Source organism: Caretta caretta, chromosome 8, assembly GCF_965140235.1.
Source record: "Caretta caretta isolate rCarCar2 chromosome 8, rCarCar1.hap1, whole genome shotgun sequence".
Classification (NCBI taxonomy): domain Eukaryota; kingdom Metazoa; phylum Chordata; order Testudines; family Cheloniidae; genus Caretta; species Caretta caretta.
The window spans coordinates 36,399,999-36,419,308 of NC_134213.1; the positions used below are offsets into that span (position 1 = coordinate 36,399,999).

Below are 19,310 nucleotides of genomic sequence, written 5' to 3' on the forward strand. Positions count from 1 at the left end.
TGTGCCAGTTTGGTTAGGCCAGTGGTGACATGCCTGACTCCCATGCAGATGTCACTGTATCTCAATTTTCAGACACTTGGAGTCTACATAAAGTATGTCCATAGATGTCCTACTGGCAGGGGGACGAGGACAGGAGTGCCAGAAGCTCCCTAGAAGTGGGGGGCAACAGTGCCCGAACCTTGGCCCCACCCCTGCTCCACCCCTTCCTCCTGAGCCCCCACCCCTTCTCTTCCCCTGAGACCCCGCCCCTGCCCCTCCTCTTTCCCCAAGCCCCACCCCCACTCCACCTCGTCCCCTGAGGCCCTGTCTGCCACTTGCTCCTCTCCACCCCCTCCCCCTGTCATTCGCCTTTAATGCAAGAAAAAGGTGGGAGAGCATAGCCCTCCCACTTTAAAAAGTGATGGGGCCATGGCCCCCTGGCCTCCCCTATTCCGGCACCTCTGAGTGAGGGTCTCTCCAGAAATGACAGAGATACATGTGACCTCCACTATGGGAAGATTTCTGAGATGGGAAAACAAGTCTGGGCAAACTAAGAACCAGCCTGAACTTTTGGTCCTTTCTACAACATTTCCTCACCTTTCTCCCACTGCAGCTCTGACCATGATCCTTCTTTCCAACAAGGGATACTGTCCCTAGTCCTCTATTCCATTCCTGCTGAAGGCTCCTACATAATCCGGTCCTGGCCCCAGCCCTGCTGTTGCCATCAGTTTGTATGCTGTGCCTGTTCGAGTACAATTTTCTCTAGTGCCTAAGGTGCCCAAATACCATGAACTTTCAATGAGGATTAGGCTCTTAAGTTCCCAAGTCACTTCTGAAAATTGAAGTTAGCTTTCTAAGTCATTCAGATAACTAAAAATTTCACCCTTGATCTCAATAGTATGCAAGATCTCAGACAGTCCCTCTGGAATGCAATGCAGGGGAAAGCTTAATAAATGTCACTTCAGTGTGAAGGGCACAGAAGAGGTGGCAACAGTGCATTCACTCCATGGACCTTCACCCTGATGGGGGAGTGGCAGCTGAGGCCATGAAGTACAGTGCATGGGATGCACGTTTTGGCAGTCTGAAGGTAGCAATCCTAGGGCTGTGGAGTGAAGGGAGGTCACCTGGGTATCTCTGGGGAAATGTGAGCTTGGATAAAAAGATACAAAGGGCTCTGTGATTTGTATAAAACACGCCAAACTTCTGGATATTTATTCATCCGAACCTTTTTGAAGTCCACCCACCACTAGTGATACAGATAGATTTATATGCACCCTATTCATAAACTTCCAAATGGCCCCTCTGTACAGAGGCACCTGAATGCTTTCACAGGCATCCTATTTATCTCCAAGTTTATTGCACATACCTGCCTGGGATCTGAGAAATTATTACAGTGGTGCAGCAGTGCCACTAGAGTTAATGATGTGTCTGTTTAAAGGGCAACCTTTTAAAGTCCTCTAAAATCAACCTGCTTAATTTGATTTCTTTGAGGTTCGTTGTGCCTCAGGAGAGGGTAGGGTAGGGTAGGGTTAGTGACTCAAATTTGGAACGGTTTGGGACAGGGGAAAAAATAGCAATTTTTTAAAAAGTTTCCAGGTGGGGGTTTTTTTTGCCCAGAGCTAGAGATCAAACTATTCCTATGTTGCAGGTCAAAACAGTCTCAATCTGTTGAGTTTTACCCAAGGTAGCACATGGAACCTACCACTAAATCTTTGGGGAACCCAAAGTGAGAACAGTATTTTATAAAACATCCATTTTTATGTGCACTTTCCCAAATACAGGGAAAAGGCCAAAGGGTTTCCATTCCTGTTGTTTTATATGCTTTAAAGCTCGAACCTTGTAAGTACACTAAAATCCAAAAACTTATTCAGCTGGCTTTGAAATCTGCAAATACAGACTAACATGGCTGTTACTCTGAAACCTTGGAAATCTAGTATGCCTCATAGGGGCATAGGGTAGCATTAGTGATCCTAATTTGGGGTCATTTAACCAAGGGGCTCCTGAGTTACAGTCGTTCCCCCGCCCCCTTCCCAATGGTTCCCTTTTGCTGCCTTGTAATGCTAACCAGGCAGGTACTAATGCCTGGATGAATCCCAGCCCTCTGGATGGCTGTGAGCTCACCCTTCCATTAAGGGAACTATGGGTAAGTTAATCACAGCCCCCCACGTAAGACAGAGTTTTGGACTGAATGGTTGGAGGTGGCAGGAATTGTGGATCATGGCTGGCAATTTTATTTTGTGGAAACTGAACTAGTCTTTGGGTGGGGGGAGGAAGCGGACATGTGACTGCTTACAGGAAAGGAAGGGCTGTTAGGGGAGGGAGGAGTGCGGAAGGAGGAGCAGAGGGCGTTGGGGCTGCAGCGAGGGGAGGGAGGTTATGGGGCGGGGCATGAACAGGGATATAAAGTAGGGGAGGCAAGAAAGATTATGGACTCAGGTGTGGGAGGCATGGCAACCCTCAGCTCTTCCAGTGCATGCCAACCCCCTGCACTCCCAGCTCTGCCAGTGCGCCCCAACCTCCGTACCCTCAGCTCTGCCAGAGCACCCCAGCCCCCCCGCACTCCCAGCTCTGCCAGTGCGCCCCAGCCCCCCTGCACTCCCAGCTCTGCCAGTGTGCCCCAACCTCCGTACCCTCAGCTCTGCCAGAGCATCCCAGCCCCCCCGCACTCCCAGCTCTGCCAGTGCACCCCAGCCCCCTGCACTCCCAGCTCTACCAGTGCACCCCAGCCCCCCTGCACTCCCAGCTCTGCCAGTGCGCCCCAACCTCCGTACCCTCAGCTCTGCCAGTGCACCCCAGCCCCCCCGCACTCCCAGCTCTGCCAGTGCGCCCCAACCTCCGTACTCTCAGCTCTGCCAGTGCACCCCAGCCCCCCTGCACTCCCAGCTCTGCCAGTGCACCCCAACCTCCGTACCCTCAGCTCTGCCAGTGCACCCCAGCCCCCCCACACTCCCAGCTCTACCAGTGCACCCCAGCCCCCCTGCACTCCCAGCTCTGCCAGTGCGCCCCAACCTCCGTACCCTCAGCTCTGCCAGTGCGCCCCAGCCCCCCTGCACCTTCAGCTCTGCCAGTGCACCCCAACTCCCTGAAACCTCAGCTCTGCCAGTGCACTTCAGCCCCCTGCACTCCCAGCTCTGCCAGGTCACCCCAACCTCCATACCCTCAGCTCTGCCAGTGCACCCCAACCCCCCTGCACGCTCAGCTCTGCCAGTGCACCCCAGCCCCCCTGCACTCCCAGCTCTGCCAGTGCGCCCCAACCTCCATACCCTCAGCTCTGCCAGTGTACCCCAGCCCCCCCGCACTCCCAGCTCTGCCAGTGCACCCCAATCCCCTGCACCTTCAGCTCTGCCAGTGCACCCCAACCTGCAGACCTACAACTCTGCCAGTGCACCCCAACCCTCCCTGCATCCCCAGCTCTTCCAGTGGACTCCAACTTCCTGCACCTCCAGCTCTGCCAGTGCATCCCAACCCACATACTCCCAACTCTGCCAGTGCATCCCAACCCCCATGCAACCCGAGCTCTGCTAGTGCACCCCAAACCCTCTGAACCCTCAGTTCTGCCAGTGCACCCCAACCCCCCTGTAACCCCAGGTCTGCCAGTGCACCCCAACCCACCGTGCACCCTGAGCTCTTCCAGTGAACCCCAATCCCCCTGCAACCGAACACTATTCCACTTTGCTCCAGGCACTGCACATGTGTTCGGTTATAGGAGGAGGGAGGCACTAGAAACTTTTGTATACCAGAGTGTGAAGAGTTCAGGGTGATGCGTTCCCTAATTGTGGTGGAGAGGCCCAGCTACAGTAGTGGGGAGGTGGGGAAACACACTGAATGGGTCAGGGGCATAGCTTGGGAGGTGTACCGAAGCACAGCTGGTGGGCACAGCTGATGTGTGTGCAGGGTAGGGTTGGGGGGAGCTGGCTCAGTATGCTAACTGTGGGACACGATATAAACAACTGCCTAAATGACTACTAATAGAGCTTTCCTGTGCAAAGACCTAGGAAATTCAATGACAAAAAAAAAATTAATGCAGAATTAAGATTGGTTGGTGGTAGGTCGTCCCCTTGCAAACTGCTGAGTCAAGCAAAACTCAAACATCTGAAAATGAGGAAATGCACAGTTAAGGTTACCTGTGCAACCTTAACTCTGCCCTCTTTCAGCAATGCCCCAATACATCCCATTAACATGCACACACCTTTACTCTGCCAACCCCACAGTTGTTGAAATATACAACCCTTTGCGTTCTTTTACAACCCATTCATTCTCACCCACAGCACACAAAAAAGGGGGTGGTGGAGAAGTCAAAAAAGTGAACAGAATCATTAAGAAAGTGATAGATAATAACACAGAAAATATCATATTTCCTCTATATAAATCCATGGTACATCCACATCTTCAATATTGTGTGCAGATGTGGTCGCCCCATGTCAAAAAAGATATAGTGGATTTGGAAAAGGTTCAGAAAAGGGAAACAAAAATGATTAGGGGTATGGAACAGCTTCCGTATGAGGAGAGATTAATAAGACTGGGACTTTTCAGCTTGGAAAAGAGACGACTAAGGGGGGATATGGTTGAGGTTTATAAAATCATGACTGGTGTGGAGAAAGTAAATAAGGAAGTGTTATTTACTCCTTCTCATAACACAAGAACTAGGGGTCACCAAATGAAATTAATAGGCAGCAGGTTTAAAACAAAGAAAAGGAAGTATTTCTTTACACAATACACAGTCAGTCTGTGAAACTCTTTGCCAGAGGATGGTGTGAAGGCCAAGAGTGTAACAGGCTTCAAAAAAGAACTAGATAAGTTCATGGAGGAGGATAGGTCCATCAACGGCCATTAGTCAGAATGGGCAGGGGTGGTGTCCCTAGCCTCTGTTTGCCAGAAGCTGGGACTGGGCGACAGGGGACGGATCACTTGATGATTACCTGTTCTGTTCATTCCCTCTGGGGCACCTGGATACTGGGCTAGATGGACCTTTGGTCTGACCCACTATGGCCGTTCTTATGTTATGTAAGTTGTCACGCCATCTTCCCTCTACTGTCTTCAAGTGAAGTGTTTCTTAAACTGTACACATGTGGCATTCCTTCTGGGGAACTGGCTGTGTGAGAGTGTATGCCAGGATCTGGAACCTCCTGAATCATACAGTGCCCGGGTGCTATGTGCATATTGAGGCATTGCTTGAAGAGGGCAGAGGGAAGGTGGCATGGGCAACCTTTTTTTTCTTTTTGTCCTTTAACAGTGTTCAACGGAATCCTGTGGGTCAGAGTGAGTGGGATATAAAGGAAGGTGAAGAGCTTGAACATTTCAGCAACAGGGCATGGGCAGACAAAAGGTGGGTGGGTTAATAGGGTGTACTGGGACTGTGCTGGAAAAGGGCAGAGTTAAGGTTGCATGGTGTTTCCTGGTTTTCAGTTGTTCGAGTTTTACTGAACTTAGCATTCTGCAAGGGAATGACCCACCTCCAAGCCAGCTTCACTTTGTGTTAACAGTTTTTTGCCACTGAATTTAACATTTATTCTGTGATAGCACCTAAAGAACTCAAATAGGCTGGGCTCCATTGTGTTAGGCAACTATACAATACAAACATACAGTAGAACCTCAAAGATACGAACACCAGAGTTATGGACTTACCGGTCAACCGGACACCCTGTGAAAACAAAAGTCATCAATCAGGCAGCAGCAGAGACAAAAACAAAAAGCAAAACACTATACTGCCTTGGGGCTTTAACCCTGGGGCTCATGGCTTCAGCCATGGGGGGTTGGGGCTGCAGCCGCAGGGTGAGGGGGCGGTTAGGGCTCCAGGTGGAGGGGGCTCGGGGTTTCTGACTCTTGGGCTTTAGACCCGGGTGAGCTCTGGAGCTCAGGGCTTCAGCCTCATGACTCCATTCCTGGCTTCATCTCCGTGAGGGTCGCCAGGGCTCGAGGATTCAGCCCCATGGCTCTGTTCTTGGCTTCAGCCCCACGTGGGTCACCAGGGGTTAGGGCTTTAGCTACGAGAGCAGCACCAGTTTCTCGCTCCAGGGCTCCCCCGCATAGCTAGAGCCCCAGTGCATCCCTACCCACAGCTGAAACAGGGAGTGGAGCGGTGAGGAGCCCCAAGCCCCAGCACCCCCCGCAAGGAAGAAGCCAGGAGTAGAACCATGAGGCTGAAGCCCCAAGCCTCAGCACTCCCCCCAGGTCTAAAGCCCTGATCCCTTGTGCTCTCGTGGGGCAAAAGCCCGGAGTCCCCCGCCCAGAGCCCCAGTGGCCCCTAGGGTCAGAAGCCCCCACCTCCCCGCTTGGAACCATGACCCCACCCCACCCTGTGGCTGCAGTCCCAACTCCCCCATGGCTGAAGTCCGTAACACCTTGTTCAGTGTTATAGAGCATTTCAGAGTTACAAACAACCTCCATTCCTGAGGTGTCCGTAATTCTGAGATTCTACTGTATAAAAAAAGATAGAGAATTCAAAGTCTGCCGAGCCTATTTGCAGGTAGTGGGCCAGAACTAGAACATTATTGTATTTGCATCCCACTCAGGAAAGATTGAAAAATGAGAGGAGAGGGGCAGAGGGAATAAATCCCAGGGGAAGAAATTGGCGAGAAATTTACAGCAAAATAAATATACAGCAGCGGGGAAATAGTAATGCAATAAAAGTTACTGTGTGCACCATCTCCAGGTCTCACTGCTAAGAGCCTAGCAGCTGAGGGCAGAAAGAACCTTCCATGCTTAATGTGGTACATACCACAGGCTCCCCATTACCTAGAAAAATGTGAGCTTTTATTTTTTACTTATATTGAATCATTGATGGAAAAATACCAGGTTTGAAGCAATAGGACAGAAAAACTTGTGAACCTGAGCAAGTTTTGTGAATGCCCAAACTACTTTGCATGATCACAAAACCTCCAGCTTCTTGAGATTTACCCATCCTTAATGCAGTCGCACAGCTGAGCCTCGGCTGGGTGTGGCAATCTACTGAGACATCATCACAAGCATTCTGTGTTCATTAGCTCACTGATTTTAGAGGCAAGCTTCCTGAACTATAATGCTGCACCTGAAAAGTGTGCAATATCTGACACCATCTCCAGCCAGGGCTCCCTTTGTTACCTGAGTCCCTGCTGCACTAAATTTATGAAGAGGGATATCATTCCCTTAGTATTGTCCTCCAATAGGTTACAGCCCAGATTCTTCAACCTCTGAGGATATGGGCCTACAGATCTGACTGGAAATAAAGCACAAATGTTTAAAAGGGAGGATAATTAACCCTTGGAACAATTAGCAAAGGTCAAAGTGGATTCTCCATCACTGACAATTTTTAAATCAAGATTGGATGTTTTGCTAAAACACATGCTCTAGGGATTATTCCAGGGCAGGTCTCTGGCCTGTGTTATACAAGGGGTCAGACTAGATGGTCACAATAGTCCCACCTGGCCTTGGAATCTAGGAATCTGGGAAGTATACCACAGAACACTGAGAAATGTGGCATCTCTCGCTCCATGTGGCAGGACAGGGCGAGATGAGAAGCAGTATGCTCTTTCCCTGGGAGCCAGCACATGCTGCAGGGATTTGGTAACCGCTGGGGTCGGGTCATTGTTAGTGACAAAGCATGTTGTCTTACATACAGAACGTGCAGAAGGCTGACATTCCAGAAGGCTGCCATTGCTGTGTGCGTGTGACCAGCCTTCAGCTGGGCTTTACCTGCTAAGCCTTTGCTGGTTGTCCCAGGTCTCTCTCAGATAGGGTGACCATATGTCCCAATTTTATAGGGACAGTCCCGATTTTTGGGTCTTTTTCTTATATAGGCTCCTATTATCCCCCACCCCCGTCCTGATTTTTCACATTTGCTATCTGGCCACCCTACTCTCAGAGCTGTGTGCACCCCATTAAGTTCCAAAGCTCCTGGGTGGCCCATCTCGGGGGGTAGGTCTTTCCACAACTAGCATCTCCCTCATTCCCAATTGTACTCTCAGCTACGGGCTGGTACCACCGCAGGCCGCACATGGCAGGGGGTAGGCACAGGCCACCCTCAGTCTGGATTGTGCCTCTAAGGCATAGGCCTATGTTAGGAATGGTGCAGAGCTGCACCAACCTGTTGGGAGCACGTCTTGCCCCATGCCCTGATCCACCTGGGGAACACTCAGGAGCCACCATCTTTTAACTCAATTCCCTCTCTGTGCCTGGTCAGCTCCATGCACCAGTTTGGTAGGGGATTGGAGTCATTGGCCTGCCTCGGCCCTTCCCGCTTTGGCATGATCTCGATCCCCACAGGGTGACCAGAAAGGACCTCTGTGCTCCCCCAAACAGCAACTACCACTGTCCTTGACCCTTACTCAGAGCATACATTGCGGGAGGGAAGGCCCCTTGCACACCCACATGAAGTGAGGGACCATCTGGTCCCTGTTTCGAAGCAGACACCACCTAATCTCTGTACCCTGCTATACTGTGGCTCTGAGAGGGATCTTCATGGGCTTGTCTACACATGAAATGCTATAGCTACAGCACTTCAGTGTAGACCTACCTGCACCGATGGGAGGGGTGCTCCCATTGGCTTAGATAATCCACCTTCCTGAGAGGCGGAAGAATTCTTCCATCAGCCTAGTGCCATTACACTGGGGTTAGGGTTGTATAGCTGCCTCTCTGAAGGGGGTGGACTTTTCACACACCTGAGAGACGTAGTTATGGCGACAGAAGTTCCCAGTGCAGACTGGCCCTGTGTGTCAATTTTACCTGCCCACTTGCAGGTAATACCAGCCTTTAACGGCTGGCACATTCCCTTTGCTCTCTGCAGTGTTTCTTTAATTAAGATCACAATACCCAGCTGGGAAACTCCTCAGAATAGACCGTAATCTGTCACTAAGAAGAGCATGAAAATGAAGGTGGTTTAATTTATGAGGATATGGAGAAAATATAGCAAAAGGACACCTCGCACTTAAATAAGTGAATGGAGAACTGTTTCAGGCATGCTGCCTATTTGTGCAGAGGGCTGAAAAAGAGCATTGTTCTGTCATTATCCCCAAACCAGTCCCAGAGAATCATGCACTGAGCGCACCGACAGGCTGTGTTCCCCAGAACAGCCGACGAGAAGAGGAGAAAGCAGCGAGAGCAAATGCCAAGGCCTTATCCAGACACCCGCTGTACAGTAAGGGCCAAACTGCAGCTGGCCCACTTCAATGTCCACTGAAGACAGCGGCAGGGCTCCCATTGGCTTCAGCTGCAGCAGGGTAGAGTTCCAGGCTGTTTCTTAAAAAGGGTTTTACAGGAGCGCGACAGGATGGGGTGGGGAGGAGCAGAACATACCCCACAGCATCAGGAACTAAAGCACCTCAGCAAAAGAACCAAAAAAGTGTAACTGCCCCAAATCAGCCTGGACACAGCGCCATTTCATCTCATTGTTGACTGTTTGCATTGTAGACAGACTAGGACTGGCTGGCTAAGGGATTTGGTATGGGAGATGGGGATTTTCACCTCTAGCTCACCAGTTTCTACCCAGCCCAGATTAGCATCCAATGGCTATTTGGTGACCCATGTGATATAAGGGAGCGGGCATCAGTCTCGTTCCTAGTGGATGCGTGTCCACGAAGGTATATGTGTCCAGTCTAGGCATCCTTGGTCCTGCCTCAGCTCTGGGGGCTGGATCCGGTCTCCTTTGAAGGTCCCTTCCAGACCTGAGTTTCTAGGATTCCATAACAAAACCACCACAGCTAGAACTACTGGCCCCTTGGTCAGCAGAGAGGCCATGCACTGACTGGGAAAGAGACTGAATTCTAGAGCTGGCCGAATTATTCATTGCAAATAAAATATCCAAATAATTTAGCCCTTCTATCTGTTTGCAAATTGTTCACAAACAGACTGCCAATGTATTTATTGTTCTTATTATGCTTGTCAACTATCACCTTACTGACTGTTTGCAACCTGGTCACTTCATCTTTTCACTGCTTGTGTTTGTGGTGTGTGACTGGTCAGCTAAGTCACATGGCATTGCCTCTGTCCTCCTCCCCACTTGTGGAATGATTGAAGCTTTTTAAAATAGGAGAATAATGAAAAATAAATGGCAAGTTGTTCGCACCATAATTTGCACATCTGGGGTGGGGGGAGGATGTTGTAGCTATAACTGTGTCATTGTGGATTTTATAAACCTGACCCTGCAATCAGAGATATTGAGAGGAACACTTAATAAATCAAAAATAAATAAAATATAAATAAAATATGAGTTTCTCCTGAAGCTCTGGGGTAGGAATTGTTGGAGAAGCAGCAGCAGAATAGAGAACAGGGTGCTGGGAAAGAAACAAATCAATGACTGCAGAGAAAGGGGAGCATTTGAGCAAACACTAACTAAAGGTGCCTCATGTCACTTTCCCAGCAGAGCACAACTTATCATTTCTTGTCCCGGTCACATTATTAAGTTGATTGAGAAGCACTCCATGGATCCTGACACTGTGAAGATGATGAACTGTAGATGCTATGCAAGGCAGCTGTGATGGTGGGGAGACCTTGAATACAAAATATCAGCTTGACACAGCAAAGGTGGTGCTACATGTAAGGGCTGGGGATGTCCATAAATGTTGCAAAATTCTGTGGACTTTTTTCTCCCATAGTGTGTGGATTTATTAGGAAAAATATAGATGGGAAGCTGTGGAATTTTGAAGCAACCTGACTCATAAGACACAGAAAAGGCTTGCAAAAAGAAAAGGAGTACTTGTGGCACCTTAGAGACTAACCAATTTATTTGAGCATGAGCTTTCGTGAGCTACAGCTCACTTCATGGTTTTTTTTAGCAAATTATTTATGTACATTTTTGAATAGTTTTCAAAATCAAATTGACTGTATGTCACATACTTCCCTCATTTTAAAATCTTTTCCCACCTCTGAAATCTTTCATTTTCAACTTGTGATATTCCAAACCTCTACACCGTTCCTCTCCCATAATCCTATGCTGAGGGCCAAAACAAGGGTTAGAATGTTCATTTATTGGCATCTTTAAATCTTGCAAGCTGATTCTTGCAAAAATGATCTTTCATAATTTTGGTTCTGTGAAGCAATTGATGGTTTCTAGTCCCATGTAATTTAGAAGCTGAGAACCAGGTCCTCGCCCATGTTACAATCCCTTTCTACAACGCTGATAACTAGAGCTGGGTAAAAAAAATTTGGACTAAATTATTTCCTTGCCAAAAAAATGCAAATTTAGGTTGATCAAAACATTTGGGGGGGAGGGATAGCTCATTGGTTTGAGCATTGGCCTGCTAAATGTAGGGTTGTGAGCTCAATCCTTGAGGGGGCCATTTAGGGATCTGGGGAAAAAATTGGGGATTGGCCCTGCTTTGAGCAGGGGGTTGGACTAGATGACCTTCTGAGGTCCCTTCCAACCCTGATATTCTATGATTTAGTGCATCTGTATCAAATTCACTGAATTGCTTCAGAGGCAGAAAAGGCAAAATGTTTTGTTTAGAAACAGTTAGCCTTTCCATTAGAAACAACTTTTTTTAAATTTTACACAAAAGCAAAACAAAATATTTCATTCAACCCAACATGAAATTCAATCAACTTGTTTGGTTCCCAAAACATTTTGTTTTCACATTTCATTTTAGGTCAACATGAAACAAGTTTTTTTGTTTGTTTTTCAATCTTTCAGTCTGGCCACCAAACTGCAAAATTGGTTATTTGCACAACTGTATTGATGACATTGAAAGGTCATAAAGCTGCCTTAACTGGGCAGCTGAGTACTCCACTGTAGGGGAATTCTGTCTTAGTGTAACCCTCCAACCCACAGCAGAGGGCAAATGCCAGTACATGGAAAGGTAATAGAGTGGCCAGGTGCTCAGTCTTTGACAGGAAAGCCTGGTCGAAAAGGGGCCCTGACAGTGCCTGGTCAGATCTACTGACCGGCCACCCAATATCTGGTTCCTGCAGGTGGGGGAGGTGGTGGGTCATCACCCGCTGCAGCCCCCACCCAGCCGGGGCCGGGGCAGCCGCCTATCTGCATCAAGCAGCTGCAGCTCCCAGCCCAGGTTCCACAGGCGAGTCCCTCCTAACCCGGGTGGGGGGGGGGTGGGAGGGAAAAAGTAGCGAGTGACAGGTGGGAAAGAGGCGTGAACGGGGTGAGTGGCCTCAGGGGCAAGAGGTAGGGTGGGACCTTATGTGAAGAAGCAGGGCATGGGTGGGGCTTTGTGGAAGAATAGGCGGGGCAGGGGTGGGGCCTCAGGTAGAAGAGGCAGGGCGAGGCAGTTTCCAGCACTCCTGCTGGAGTGTCTGTTTTTTAAATATTACCAAATCGGCAATCCTAAAGGGTAAGAGAGCATGGGTGGTGCACTATTGTGCATCGGTGATCCACAGTTGATGCAATGCAGTCTAAGGGTCTGATAGCCAACATCAGTTTGAACAACCTTAAGACTGCTCTAGCTTGTGCCAAGGAGCTGAAGCGCCCTATGGATGTCCCCAAGATCAGGAGAGTGCACGAATGGTGCACAGCCACCTTTGACTTCTCCCCTCTCATATACTCAGCCCAGCACAGCTCATCCAGACCCAGTGATCAGGGCCCATCACCATGTTCCAGCCCAGCAGCTGTGTGCTGGGATCCTCAAGCTGAGGCTGGAGATTTGTCTGACCGACTGCAGGTGTTCTTAAGGACTCTGGAATTGAGTCTGAGGATTATTTTTTACCTTTCTGGGAAACGATAAGGCCCATTTCTAAGACTTTTCCTAGCAGGATGATCTGGGGCAGGACCTATGATTCTTCCCACTCCCACTTCCCCCAGGGTCAGAGGTTCTTTATTTTATTAGTGCTGTTGGGTCAATTATATCTATCTATCTCTATATAGTGCTATAATCCTTTTTAGTTTATATGCCTACAGGCTGCAATATACCTGGGGCCTGTCACACCTCTCTAAGGTTTAGTTTCAGATGGTCTGTTTGCAGATTCAGGATGACAGCACTGCCTAAGGCATAAGCAGGTTTTCTTTGCAACCAAAATGGGTAGATTTATTTTATTTTATTTTTTTACTTTAAAGCCTAAATTATGCAAACACTCTGCAAAGACTCAAAAATCTATGGAGAGGTCTGCCACAGATTAGAAATTCCAGGGCATGTATTTCCAGTGACCCAAGTCTAGATTATTATATTTTTCAATGTTGAACTGAACTGAAATTGGTTTTCCAGGCAAAAATTTCACTGCATTTTCCTCCCCGGGTTTTTGGTGGCTGGAAGGAGCAATTTGCTGATGGCCCTGCTACAAAAGTTCAACCAAAAACATGGGCCACTCACTCTTTCAAATGGAAAATATCTGCACCATCTCAGGCAAGAAGCCACTTCAGGAGAGGAATTAATTTCAGGTGCCTACTGGCTCTTTTGCAGAGATAACATCCACAGAAAGAATCTTCTGTTTTTGTAGAGCACTCTAAATAATTAAGTATGTTCCAGTAAGGTGACTAAGGAGATAAAAACACATGGTGGACAAGCGGAATGTTCCCAAGTCATATTTCCTGCTTGCTGAATCTCAGAAGGGGAATACCGAAAAATCTGATAACACCATGCTGGTGTACGGGCCAGAATCTGCTTTCCGGAGTGCTAAGGGAAAATAATACAGCCCAGAAGAAGGTCTTAGAATCCAAACATTGGATTCATTGCCAGTGATAAAGAGAAACAAAGGCTGGGTTTGAAACTGGGTTTCTACACCTTTTTAATCCACACTGTTTTCATTGCATCTCCTCGTGTGTTTTATGGAGAGGCAGGCCCAATCCACAACGTTTACCACTCTAAAGTCTTTGTGTGTTCCCATCTGGGGTTTTGATTCTGGTGCATTTTCTAATGTTAGGTAATTTTAATTGTATTTTAATTTTTACATTTTAAGAGTCAAACAGTCTGCTGTGATTCAAAAGTATTTTAACAGGCTGCATAATGAAAGGACCAATGCCCTAGAACTCCGCTTCAGTAGAGATGGGGGTGGATTTTGGGACAGGTACAGGACCCATAATGTAGTGTGGAAAGGCTAAGAAGTATGGATCAAACCATTTATTCCTCCCCTCACCTACACCCCACCTTCTCTTTCTGAGTTCTTCTCTGAACTTGTTATTTTCTCCCTCACCTGGAACCAGCTTTTCACATTTCTGCAGCTAATCAAACGGTCTTGGTAGTCAGCATACAAGCACATTCTGAAAGTATCTGCTCCGTAATCTAATCTTTTGCTATTCTGTAGTGGAAGTCAGTTTGCCTATCACCAACCACCTACACTAAGAATGCCTCATTTTACAAGAAAAAATAAAATGATCTGAGTTAAACTATCTGAAATTCAATGCATATTTACAAATCCAAATGTCACTAGTTACTAGAGAGCTAGTGGTTGCCTCCAATTCCCCAGGGACTGTAAATGACACTGGCCTGAAACCCTAAAGTTGCCATATTCAGTCCCTGAGCAGTGTTTAAAAATTCCTGCTAGACCAAGGGACCAGTAGCAGATTTAATGTCCAGTATCTGAGGACATCAGGACCAGAAATGAAGGTGTTACAGTGTAGGAAACTTGGGGTTCTAGTGGTACAGGGCTTTCTTTCCAAGCTCTGGCAGGTGAACAGTGATATTTTGGACTTAGAAATCACTTAATTCTGATCAGTGCTTTGCTTCCCCTCCCCACCCCTCCACACCCTTCAATCCCAGCACACTTTTAGCAGCCAATAAGTTGAGACTCATTAGAGATGAAAACCAATGCATCATGCCATCTGAAAACAAAAACTGCAGCTTTAAAATGGTATAATCTCTCTAGTATTTATGTCTATTTCTAGTGGTTCATGAGGCTTTGGCTGCTAAAATCATGATGGAATTCAAGTTAGGAAAAAAACCTCATGAGACATCAATCACAATGTCCTAATTGTAAGGTGAACTCTTTCATGACTAGGCTAGGACCGCTTTGGCAAAACCAGTCCAAGTGCTTTCAGACTAGTAAAGCTTTCCTCTGCACTGCTCCTGCACCAGTGATGTGAGGGGGGGGGGGGAGAAATCTTGTTCCCCTTCTTCAAAGGGGATTTTCAGGGTGCTCAAAATGGCACCATTAAAGTCCAAACTGGCAACATGCCAGGAGCCTGAAGATCATCTCTGATGGGCATGTCATGGATGTACTTCATAAAAAATAAAAGGTGTTCAGTCATAACAGCTGCATACTGATTTTGAGCCAGATTCACAGCTGAGGAAAATGGGTATAGCATCACTGAAACAAGCTATGCCAATTTACACCAGCTAAGGATCTGGCCTGTAAAGTTAAGCGAGCTTCGGTTGCAAAGAATTGTCTAGTAAGTTTCAATATGTATTTCACGAGGTATAAAAATAGAAATAGGCCCAATTTGCCAAACTCAGATCTGGATTCAAGCTTCCCCAAAGCAGGGGGCATTCAGATCTAAGATTTTAGCTCAGCTCATTGTTCAGATGTAGTCCCAAGCCACAACCCTTGGATCTAGCCATGGAGCTGAACTTTCTCAACGTTTGATGGGTATTTGGATCCAGACTTGTAGCTGAGGCCAATCTCTATATTCTGTGACAAGACAGAGACTATTTTTACACTGCATTTCCAACTTGATCCAGAATAAGGTTTGTGCTGCACAATAATCTTGTAAGGCATTTTACAGCTTCTCCTGCATTTCCTCCAGGGAATGCTAAGGCTAAAAGGGCCCGATATTATGAGGTGCTGAGCACACACAATTCCAGCTAAGTCACTGGGAGCTGAAGGCACTCGGCACCTCTGAAAATCTAGCCCATGATATAGAAGGGCTACTGATGCTTTGCTCACATGGAAAGATTTGAGCTCACTGGATCAAGTATCCATCCAAGCTTTTCATCACAGGGTCATAAATATGGGGAAAACAAGGCTCTTTGGCTGAATATCAGCTCTTTGCTTGTGATTCCTGCCAAACAAAGGAGTGCCAAAGCATGCAAAATATGGTAGAAATAAACACACACAAAACTTAACCAAACTTTGTTGACCTTCCAAAATAGTTTGTAGTTTAGTCAGTTCAAGTACTTACTTGAAGCCAGACTTGTTGTCCTATCCCTGACTGAAACAGATCTGAGCAATTGCCATGTTTACTGCATGTTACAGTGTAGCAGGGGCTGGATAGAAAGCCATGGAGACTTAGTCTTCTACAGAATTCGTCCACAGAGTTGATAGAAGAGCAATAGAAGAGCAAACCTCCCACTCCCTGCCTTGCGGGAGGTCCTTAACTTTGAGACCATGTCACAGGGTAAGCGCAGTTTAATCTCCAAGGCCTCTTCTGTTCTATGACTGTCTGCTTAGACTGCAAACTGTCTTGGTTGTTTCTGCGGTGCAGACTTCTGATGCTGGCCATTAGACTGAGCCCCTCAACCCATGTTTCACATAGGCTGCCAATGTGAAGCCACAAGATGGTATTAGCTTTGGGTTACTGCTGGCCTTGTCTAGATTTGAAACAGTGATCTAGAGGTGAAAGGCTCTCATGGCAGATTACCAATCCCCTAACACATGCACTTTACCTCTACATTCTCAAGGAAATTCCATGTTTATTAATGTCTTACTATGGCTCCCTGAGCTTTTTGTAGGGCCTAATATAAAAAGGAACACAGTAAACACAACACTTGATTCCCTTTCACTGACGCCCAAGAAGCCCCTTTTATAAACCAATTTTGGTGTGATGCTAGAGTTCTAAATGTCACATGGGAGACTCACTCACAAGCCTCATTCTTTAGCCTACCGGGCTGTGGGAGGAACAAGAAGGCCCCTAACGGAGAGGGGGTGGGGAGAGGGCTTTGAGTCACTCATCAGGGTCCCCTCTGGTTGAGAGGTGAGAGTGAGATTTGCATGCTTCAAGGAAGGTCCCATCCATTCTTAATGGGGAGGACGGTGACTCTGACGCTGAACCTTGACTTAGGTTGGGGAGAGTTGCACAGGGAAATGCAGATCCCACCAGTCCCTGCAGCTGTGAGGGAAGGGGGAAAAGAGAAAACATCTTTTCAAACTTCCAGCATAAACATATCCTTAAAGGAAGTTTCAATAGACTTGACGTATGGTACTTGGGGATAAGTAGGGCCCTACCAAATTCACTGCTCATTCTGGTCAATTTGACGGCCATAGCATTTGAAAATTAATCAATTTCACGTTTTTAAAGATTTACATCTGAAATTTCAGTGTTGTAACCCTGGGGGTCCCAACCCAAAAGGGATGGGGATCATGGGATTTATGAACTTCTTGCGGCCGCAAGAGGTTCCCAGAGGTGGGTCTAATCTCTCTCCGGCTGCTGGGAGTGCCCCATCAGGGGGCTCCTAGCTGCTAGTCCCCGCTGATCTGGGGAGGGATGGGACTTGCTCTTCCCCTGCACAGCTGCTTTTGGGAAGTGAGATCAGACCCACCACTGGGTACCTCTCCCTGATGCAGGAAGCTCTGCAGGGGAAGAGCAAGTCCTGGCTCCTTCCCAGCCTGGGGACTAGCAGCTGGAGCCAGCGGAATGGTAGGAGCCCCTGGCTGGGGTGCCCCCAGCCCTGCCCCTCTCTCTTCCATCCAATAGCTAGATTTCACATGGGAGGGCTTATTTTATGCTCTGTGACACGTTTTTCATGGCTGGGAATTTGGTAAAAAGCACCCTTTTGCTAAACCTGTGCAGCTTAGCCAGCACAATCACCAGGGAACCTTCCAAGAGACATCACTCCTTCTGCAATCGCACAACCATCCCCGATTCCATTCCAGGCTACTTGTGTGTCGAAACAAGCACGACCCTCACTCACTTGCAAGACAGCTGATTGATCCCCTCAATGTAGTAGCACACCCCGCCGTTGACGCAATAGGACTTGGCTGTTTCGTTGCATTTTCTGGCGTGTCCTGACCAGGAGGAGAGCGTGGTTGTTACTGCAAGAAAGATACAAGAGGATACACTGTTACTTCCTTTGCTTTGCAAGTCTGCTCCCTTAAGTGGGTTTCAGTTGATCTGGTTGCCTGAGCAGAAGCCCCAGGAGCAACGATCCTCAAGCTGTGGCTTTAGACCTACACGCAGCTCTCATGGAGTTGGTGGGGTTTGAGTGACACTCTTCATGCTCCAGTCACAGCATTACCTCTTGCATACAAAGTGTGAGGGGGTGAGGTAAGAGTTCTGTGCAAATCTCCTTCCAGCAGCCAGGAACCAGAGACAAGGTGTAAGAAAAAAAAATTGTTTCCTCACTCTCTCTCATCAACCCAGGAGGGCAAATGAGATGAAGAAATGCACACCCACCGTCACGCCCAATCTTTCACCCTCATCAGCCTGAGAGAAGGTCACAGACGAGAGACAGAGAGAGAATGTGTTGCATTGAGTTGCAGAGAGTCACAAAGTAGCTGTGATATGATGCTCATGCCCTGAGTTGCTGTATGTGCACTGGATCAGTATCCAATGACACTGCAGTGTATGGGATGACACAGTCATTATTTGGTGGCTCTCTGTGATTCCATAACAAAGTAGTTCTCCATGGCCTAGAGCAGGGATGGGCAAACTATGGCCCGGGGGCCACATTCGGCCCTTCAGACATTTTAATCTGGCCCTTGAGCTCCTGCCAGGGACCAGAGCCCAGGGCTTGCCCCGCTCCACATGTGCTGTGGCTCCGCACAGCTTCCGGAAGCAGCAGCATGTCCCCCATCCGGGTCCTATGCGTAGGGGCAGCCAGGGGGCTCCGCACGCTGCCACCGCCCCAAGCACCACCACCGCTGCTCCTATTGGCCGGCAACCATGACCAATGGGAGCAGCGGGGCAGCGCCTATTGATGGAGAAATGTGTAGAGCCGCCTGGCCGCACCTCCACATAGGAGCCAGAGGGAGGACATGCCACTGCTTCCGGGAGCTGCTTGAGGTAAGTGCCGCCCGGAGCCTGCACCCCTGGCCCCCTCCAGCGCCCCAACTCCCTGCCCCAGCCCAGAGCCACCTCTCTCACCCTGAACTCCTCATTTCTGGCCCCACCCCAGAGCCTGCACCCCCAGCCGGAGCCCTCACCCCTTCCCACACCCCAACCCCCAATTTTATGAGCATTCATGGCCCACCATACAATTGCCATATCCAGATGTGGACCTCAAGCCAAAAAGTTGCCCACCCCGGCCTAGAGACTGACATCCACCATTTGTTCCCAGAAAAGGGACAGCACAACCTGTGGCAGTACAAGCCCACAAATCTACCAGAACTCTGCCCTAGAGAGGCAGCCTCTATGGATGGAACTGTAATCAGTATTCATGGTCATTCAGCTTTGGCTTCTCTAATGAGACTACCAAAAAAGGTTGTGTTGATGCTTTCTGTGTTGGGGATACTTCTCCCAGCTGGGAATTCCCATATGGAAAAGTCCTCTAAAATTAAAACAAGTTGAAACCAACTTTGTTCTACATCAACTTAGTGAGATT

The 19,310-nt window shown here is 48.2% G+C and overlaps 1 protein-coding gene across 5 annotated transcripts in view; it reads right to left on the reverse strand.

Annotated features, from left to right (window-relative positions):
* NRG2 (neuregulin 2) overlaps positions 1 to 19,310 on the reverse strand; it is a 313,668-nt gene that overhangs the window by 60,426 nt on the left and 233,932 nt on the right. For all 5 annotated transcript variants that reach the window (XM_075131394.1, XM_048861434.2, XM_075131393.1 and 2 more), the window contains one exon: positions 17,682 to 17,802. In XM_075131394.1, the coding sequence (XP_074987495.1) occupies positions 17,682 to 17,802 (121 nt within the window). The remainder of the gene's footprint in view (positions 1 to 17,681; positions 17,803 to 19,310) is intronic.